This window comes from Fukomys damarensis, unplaced genomic scaffold (genome assembly GCF_012274545.1).
Source record: "Fukomys damarensis isolate Sample0158 unplaced genomic scaffold, DMR_v1.0_HiC HiC_scaffold_35, whole genome shotgun sequence".
Lineage (NCBI taxonomy): Eukaryota > Metazoa > Chordata > Mammalia > Rodentia > Bathyergidae > Fukomys > Fukomys damarensis.
The window spans coordinates 2,656,650-2,664,581 of record NW_022900947.1 but is presented as its reverse complement, the minus strand read 5'-3'; the positions used below and the strand labels follow the sequence as shown (position 1 = coordinate 2,664,581).

Here is a 7,932-nt window from a genome sequence, read left to right as displayed (position 1 = left end):
CCCAGCGCCGACACCACCTCGCCCTGGATGAGCCGCTCGCAGCCGCAGCAGCGCGTGCCGTAGAGCCGCTGGAAGTCCTGGGTGCAGATGTACTCGCCCTGCCGCACGAAGAAGCCGCCCTCCGCCAGGTCACAGCCACACGCTGCGTGGGACTCACGTTAGAGGCGTGGTGGCCTTGTCCCTGGGGCCCTGCCCGATGCAGCGTCTGGGCCTGTGGAGCCCAGGACCCGGCTCGGGGACAGACACCAACCCCAGCCCTGGCCTGGGTGCAGAGGAGCTTTCCCCAGACGGCTTGGAAGGGACAGCAATACCCTGAGGGCCGGCCCGGCCTCCCTCGCCCGCAGCCCCATGCCTCCTGACCCTGCGTGCCAGTCAGGTTATTCCAGGCCCCGCCAGGGAGCGCAGGCTAGTACTGCGCATCCACTGCACGCCACCGCGTCCCCAGGCCGGAGATCGGGAGGACGAGGGTCCTGTGGCCGCTCCCGGCCCCCGACTCCTCTGAGTGCCTGTGTGCCACGGCAGCAAGGCCAGGCCTTCTGCCTCCTTCCCCAGCACCAGCTCCAGGAAGCAGCAGTTGCAGGGCCTGGCGGAGGGACCCAGCGGGTGGGGAGGGCACGTGCAGCTCTGGACAGCTCAGAGCCCGACTGAGCGCCAGGGGCCTCGTGTGTGTCCCGGCCACATAACCCCTCCGGCCCGGGGCACTCGGGAACCACGCAGAGGGCACAGACTGCTGCAGTCACTTAGGAGGCCCCGCCTGGCCCCAGCCTGGCCATCCCGGTCCTCACGACTGGCACAGCTCAGCGACCCCCCAACCTGAGCTTTCTAACATCACAAGGCCCTCACATCTTAAAGTAGCAACGCTGCCATCTTTCGTGAGTGCAACGCAGGCGCCTCAGAACAGTGAGGTCATCGCTCACACATCCAGCGGCACATCGGTGACAAAGCCTGCAGCCGCACTCTTGGGACCAGCCAATGTGGCAGCTGGAGTCCCCATCCAGAGCCCAGCCAGCCCCTTCCAGGGAGCTGCGGTCACCGGTGACACGGTGAGAGCCCCACAGGCCCAGCCCGTGCCCTCCTGGCGGCGCTGGGCGGTGCCTGTCCCAGCAATGCGGGGCTCTGGGTGATCCTGGGGGGAGGGCGCTGGGCGGTGACCCCCCACTGCCGTCCAGCCCCACCCCACCAGCCCCTCCTGTGACCTCAGCCAGGGCTGAGACCTGGCCGCCCTGAAGACACCAAGGTCACTTTGAGGCAGAGACAGCCCAGACCCGTGCCTGCCAAAAATAAAAGTCTGAATTCACTGTAATTCTAGAAATCCTTATCAAGACACTGCATGCTATCACATTCCTTTCTGAAAAAGAGCAAAAGGAGAGGACCAGGCGGGCAGGCATTGGAGCTCAGGCTCCCACTGTGGTCAGTACCGTGAGCAGCCAGGAGGGGGCAGCCAGTGGGGAGGTTGAATCCTGCCACTCCCAGGAATCCCAGTGGGCACCTGCTCTGAGGAATGCAGACCCGCTCCTGCCCTTCGACCGAGGAATCCCCACCTGGGTGCAGTTCAGCCCTGTTCCCTGCTACTCCCTGTGCCAGCTGCAGAGTCAGAAGCCCAGGCCCAGTCTTTCTCTTGCCGCTTCACCACCCACTGTTGACCCTGGGGCATTCTTAACCTCCCCACACCCAGGTCCAGGCAGAGCTGTGTACGATGGATTTATCAGGAAACCAATGAGATGAGGTACAGAGCGGACACGCCAAGGGGTGAGGAGTTCAGTTCCCTGCGGGCCAGGGATCTCAAGGACTCTGAAGGGATCTGAAGGTATTTGGGCCGATTCTGAAATGCAGGCTGAGAAATCTATACGTTGAAGAAAGAGCCAGGCAGGGTGGCACAGGCCTGTAATCCCAGCACTCCAGGAGGCTGAGGCAGGAGAATTGATAGTTCAAGCCCAGCCTGGGCAAGACTTCACAAGACTCTGTTTCAAAATTTAAAAAGGCTGGAGAAGGAGCTCAGTGTGAAGGCCCTGGATTCCATTCCTAGGATGGCAGAAAAAAAAAAAAAAAAAAAAAAAAAGAAGGAAGGAAAGAAAGAAAAATAAAGAGGGAGGGAAAGAAAGACTACACGGTATTTAGACTTGAATACATCAGGATATAAAATCACCAGTACAGAGTGGCTGCCGATATCAGAAAAGACTCACTGGAAGGGAATCTTTGGGAGGACACACCCCAAACTCTGGGTGGGAGGGCAGGGGAAGGGGCAGAGCCAAGCAGCCCGCTCCAGGGGAGCCCTCCCCAGGACACCCCACCCCTGCACACCCATGTGTGCCCCAGACACACCCATCAGAGCTGTGTAGGACTCCAGGAACCGGTGGCTCCTGTAAACACTGCACTGCCCCCCGGGGTCCCCAAGGTCGGGGTGCGGGCCTTCTGCACCCACCAGCCTCTCCCAGCGAGCCTGGGTGGATCTGTCCCGGGTGACCTGCAGTTACCAAGCTGCACACAGCTCTGGGCTCCTCCCCTCTTCCCCAGGTTCCTGGCTCCTTCCAAATCCTGGGACTGAGTTCTGCTGCTCCGGGATCAGAGAACGCCTGCCTTCTGGGGTCGCACTGGCTGGCTCCGTCTCCCAGCCCAGGGCACAGGACCCGGCCCAGAAGGTCAGGAGAGCAGGCGCGGGACAGAGGACAAACCACTTGTAGGATGGTGACAAAACAGGCTCCATGGTGTGCTGCACGAGGTGTGAGCCAAAATTATAGTGAATAAATAATTGAAAAATTAGTGGGCTGGGGATGTAGCTCAGCAGTGCCGCCGTCTGCCTCACAAGAGCAAGGTCCAGAGTTCGATCTCCAGTACAAAAAAAAAAAATTACTAAGTAAAACACTTCCACGAATGCCCCCCAAATCCTCCCCTCACTGGGAACACACCCGTCACACCCTGCTCGCCACCCTCTGCGGCAGCTCGTAAGAGTCGGAGTCGTGCTATTGCTTTGCTGTTCGGAACGGACCCACAGCACCTCCTTTCTGGGTAAGAGCCGGAGTCGCGCATGCCAGACCCCACGAGGAAGGCGGCTGAGGCACAGCGCCGCCCCATGAGCTGCCTGTCCAGGGCATCGCAGCACAGCAGCAGCACTGCCTGCGTTCGCTCATCAGCCTGGGGAAGACCCTCAGCGAAGAGCCTTCCGGAGGGCTACAGAGCGGTGAGAACCATGGCAGGAGTGGGGTCAAAGTGAGGACCCAGGGCAAAGCTCTTAAAAACGTAGACACCGCCTGTTCTGGCTGCCCCTTCAATGTCTGCTGTATACCCTTCATCCATCTATCCCAGTTCACGGCGAAATGGAGCCCGCTGGCCGCTGATGTCTGTCTGGAACCAGGCGCCCTCTCCTCCCTGTCTGGGCCACCCTCATCCGTAGCCTGGGCCCTGCACCTGCACCAAACCCTGGCACCCACCAGGACCTCTGCACTCTCCCGTGTCACAGTCAAGGTCCTCACAAGGAGGAACGGGGGCCACCACCCCAGCTCACCACACAGACTGCCTGCTGCTCCCAAAGCCCATCCTGCCCCAGGGCCTTTGTTCTGGCTGATCCTCTGGGTGGAATACCACCTGGGCTTCCCTCAGAAGTCTCCTCCCTCACAAAGCCCAAAATGACCCCCACATACATACTTCAAGCGCTGCCTTATCATGCTCCTCTCCTTCCCCTCCCCAGCCCACTGACCAACCAGACATATAGAAAGTCTTTGGGGAAACTTCAGGGAAAGGACAGGGCACTCTGCCTGTACAGATCTTCTTCCAGTCCTCTCTTAGATTATATAGCACCCCATGAGAGTGTGATGTTGGAGCTATAGCAGCCATATTGAGACCATGAGGAGAAGCACTGTGGATAGGCAGAGTGAGATTCGGGAGAGGAGTCAGTTGGGGAAGGGGAAGTGGAAAGAGAAGCTCAGTCTTTGGCGACCCTGGGTGCTGACTGAGGCACAGCCCTGCTGGGACCCCAGGGCCAGCAAGGCACCCACTGCGTGGACTCAGGCTGGCTGTGGGCTGAGAGGGTGGGCCCAGTGCCAGGTTCCTGTGGCAGACTCCTGCCACACGGCCCCTCCTGCCCTTTGCCCTCCTTGGGCAGTACCACGGACGGGTGCTGTGCCCTCATGTGGCCAGCTGCTCTGACAGGAAGGGGCCTAGGGCCGCTCCCACCCCCGCCACCCGGGGCCACAGCAGGCGAGGCTCTGGGTCTCCGGCCCGTGTTTTGTCCACATAGAGCTGTGGCCGGCTTAGCGAGAAACCCTGCTAAAGAAAGTATCTGCTTCCACCTGGGCGTTCGAGTCAGCTTTGCAGGGCAGGCTACTGCCGTCTCCAGAGCCCGCAGTGTGGGCTGAGGGTCCTCAGTGCTGACAGATGAAGCCAGCAGCCCCGGGGAAGCTTGTGGAGGGCAGGAGGCAGGACCGTGCACCCCTTCCTTCTGGAGCCCGGGGCGTGGGCGCAGCACAGGGGGCCACACAGCACCAGCCCTGCTCCCCAGCTGTGTGCCAGGCGGGGCCACCCATGCACCGGCATCCTGGGCTGCCCTGTCACTGACCCGGGGGCTCTGGCTGCCTAGGGGAGGGCAGTGGGGTGCCAGGGGCTGAGGTGGCTGTGGGTGCACAGGGGACCCCTGGAGCCCGGTGTTCTGGGGTGTCAGCTGGCCCCGTGGTATCCCCGAGTTTTTCACAGATGGCCCTGGGTTAGCCTTGGCCTGAGGCAGTGGGGCTCCTCCTCGAGGTCTCAGCATCAGGAGAGACAGTTGGCTCTGGTGAAGTGAAGTTACCCACCCTAAATGACCTGCCCCTAAGTCACCCCGCCCCCGTGCTGTCTCCATGCGCCTCCCTGTGGACGCTGACCTCTCTGCGGTGGCAGCACCAGGGGACTTCCAGGGTGTCCCTTCTGCAGCAGGAGAGCCTAGGCCAGGGCTGACAGCTTTGGGCTCCTACAGCTGAATCTTGGGCCTGGGACCTGAGGCAATGGGCGGGGTTCCCGATGGGGCGGAGCTCCTGATGATGGGGCGGGGCCGAGTCCCTGGTGTCCACCTCCCCCCTGGGCCCCCTAGAACTGGTTCAGAGGCACAGAGTGACCATCTCCAAGCTAGGGAGGTGTCCCCGCTGCAATGGAGTCAAAGTCCTTCACAGGGCTGCCGGCAGGGAGGACCCGGGACGGCTGAGTCTGCTACCTTCAAGTCACAGCCAAGCACCACCTCTCTGTGCAGCCTTCCTGCGGCCCACACCCCGGCAGAGGCTTCTACTCTGAAGTCTGGGTGTGCTCTGCGCATCCCCTCCACCCCCCACAGGCTGTGGGCCCAGAGACAAAGCTTCACAGGGCCAGGCAGCGCCAGCCAGAACCCCCAACTTCCGGCCTGCCGCATGTCTCCCTGATGCTGGCTGCTCACAGAAAAGCAAACCTTCCTTACAGCTGCTCTCCTCACTCTGAGGCAGGGAGAACCTCCCGGGTGATGGCGGTGGCGGTGGCCGTGGCAGGAGGGCATGGAGCCACCCCAGGGCCAGCGTGCACTGATGCCCGCCCACCCTCTGCCCACAAGCCCTTCCCACACGGCCAGCAGGAGTCCCGTCCGTCCACAGAGCACAGTGAGGAGAAGGCGGCTCGGAGCAGCCCTCTGGGATGCAGGGCAGCTGTGCCTCTCACTCAGACACCCGCTTTCTGGCACATTTCCATCTAGTACATCAAGTGCTAGTGTTTATACGGGAGGGGAGTTATTTTCCCTGGGAATGGGTGGGGATGGTCTCTGGGCAGCTGTGTGACCCACGGGGCCAGTGGTCCGGCACTGTGGCCTTCATACGGCCCAGTGACCCCTGAGCCGCAGGAGGACAGCCCTGACCACCTCTCACCTCCTTCACCACCCCCAGCCAGCAGCCTCCTGTCCATACCGGGTGACCAGAGGACACTGAGAAGCTCCTGCCGTGGTGGGAAGATTCCCACTCAGAGCTTTCCCGGAGCGCAGGCCGACCCCGAGTCCCCGTGCGTGGGCCCAGCGGGCTGTGTGGCCCCGCCAGGGCCGGGAGCAGACCGCTCACCTTTGCAGACGAAGCACTTGATGTGGAAATACTTGTCCTGCACCCGCAGCACCTCCCCCTTGCACAGGCTTCCACACGCGCTGCACAGGATGGCCGTGCTGGGCGGCTTCTCCAGGGGGCTGTGCGCAGCCTGGGGCTCCGACACTGTGGAGAGAGAAGTCACCTTAGAGAGTGGGGTCCGGGGAGGGGTGAGCAAACCAGCAAGAGGCCAAGATGGGGCCCTGCTGGCCTCTTCTGCCTGGGAACAGAGGACAGTGACGGCCTAGGGCTCAGACCACTCGGTCAACTGCAAAGTGGGGTTCCTAGCTGTGGCAGCCCCCACAATGAGCAGCCCTGTCCTTTGTCACTGGGTCACCTGCAGTGACCAGGCCATCACAGCCCCCTGCGAGGATGACCCAGCCCCTTCTGTTTCACCTGGCAGGACAGTGACCCTGGAGGGTCACAGACGCGACCCCTCCCCACATCCCTCAGCGAGCTCGGTCCTCTTCAGCAGCTGGAGCCCCCAGACTTGTTTCTCCTGTGAGTACAGTGGCCACGGTCCTCACGAGGGCCAGCTTCACACTCCCTGGGTCCTGAGATGTGGATCTGAACAGTGCTGCTGTAGCCCTAGTCAGCCACAGCACGGGATGTTTGAGCGGGTCTGGAAACCACAGGAGGACGTGTCAGGATGGACAGCCACAGGGCCTGACCACGGGGCCCAGGACCAGGCAGGACCCGCACTCCCCACCACGTCTCCCAAGAGCACCTCAGAGGCAGTGGCCAGGATGCTGGGGGCCCTGGCCAGCCCTGTTGGGGGGACAGCAGTGAGCTTCTGTGACGGGCAGGTGGCACAGCTAGAGGGAGCTCTGAGCTCTGAGCTGTGAGGAGGGGCCGTGGGACAGGGTACTGCCACCCGGCTGCAGCTGGACCCTCCTCAGGGCTGAGCGATGTCCCCTGCATGCCCCTCTGAGGCCAGGGGCACTGCAGACACAGACTGGCACGTCCTCGTGCCACTGGGCACCCAGGGAAGCCGGGCGGGGCTGCGCTCATCCCACTGCGCCGAGTGCCGGCCCTGGGTTGCCGTGGAGATGCGGGCACAGGAAGGCGGTGTCACGGAAAGGAACTCTGCTCAGCCCTGGACACCTAGGGCCCAGGTCCGCCTGGCCTCACTTTTCCAGAACTCGGGAGAGAGCCTGTCAGGCAGCGGCCCGGAGTCCAGCTGCAAGGGGCTCCTGAGACTGTCCCTGGAGGTGAGCACAGCATCCCCAGGCTGCAGAGCCACACGCACCTGCTCGTGTGCAGCCAGGGGCGCTGGAGGGATGCGGGGCGAAAGCCCAGATACCAGGCAGACCCGGCACTGAGGGCCCGGGAGCAAGGCGGCTGGGTGGGGTGGGGGGACGTCCTGGTGAGTCACCGGCCCTCACGCCCGACCAGACCGGGCTTGTCAACACTGCCCTGTTCTTTACAGGGACACAAAGGACAATGGGCTGCATCCCTCCCGATCACACAGGCACGTTTCACAGGCTGGACCCTGGCTGCACCCCAGAAGGAGCAGAATGGCAGCTTCAGGCTCTCGGGGGCAGTGCTGGCCATGAGGCCACGACAGCCTCAGCCCCGCCTCCCGTGTGACCTCCAAGACCCCAGCCCCTGCTGTCCATCCCTCACCTGTCCTCCTACCACCTCACCCGGCCCTGGGGCCCCTAGGACCATGGCAAAATGTCTGCCTAGCAACCAGTCAGCAAACAGTGGAGGGACTGGGTGGTGGAGCTGCCCTCTGGTGGCGGGAAGCAGACACTGCACGTGGCCGCTCCTCAGCACAGGTGTGCAGCCCACTCAGGCGGCCCAGGCTGGTAGGGGAGCAGGGAGTCCGGTGCTGGCCCAGAAAGGGCGCAGGGGCTGGGGGGGCCCAAACCAC

General features: G+C 62.7%; 1 protein-coding gene across 1 annotated transcript in view; it reads right to left on the bottom strand.

Annotated features, from left to right (window-relative positions):
• Positions 1-7,932, bottom strand: part of LOC109118604 — an 18,969-nt gene that overhangs the window by 7,865 nt on the left and 3,172 nt on the right. Inside the window, exons 2-3 of the mRNA XM_019210262.2 lie at positions 6,039-6,182; positions 7-142 (exon numbers count right to left, since the gene is read on the bottom strand). Of these exons, the coding sequence (XP_019065807.1) occupies positions 7-142; positions 6,039-6,182 (280 nt within the window). The remainder of the gene's footprint in view (positions 1-6; positions 143-6,038; positions 6,183-7,932) is intronic.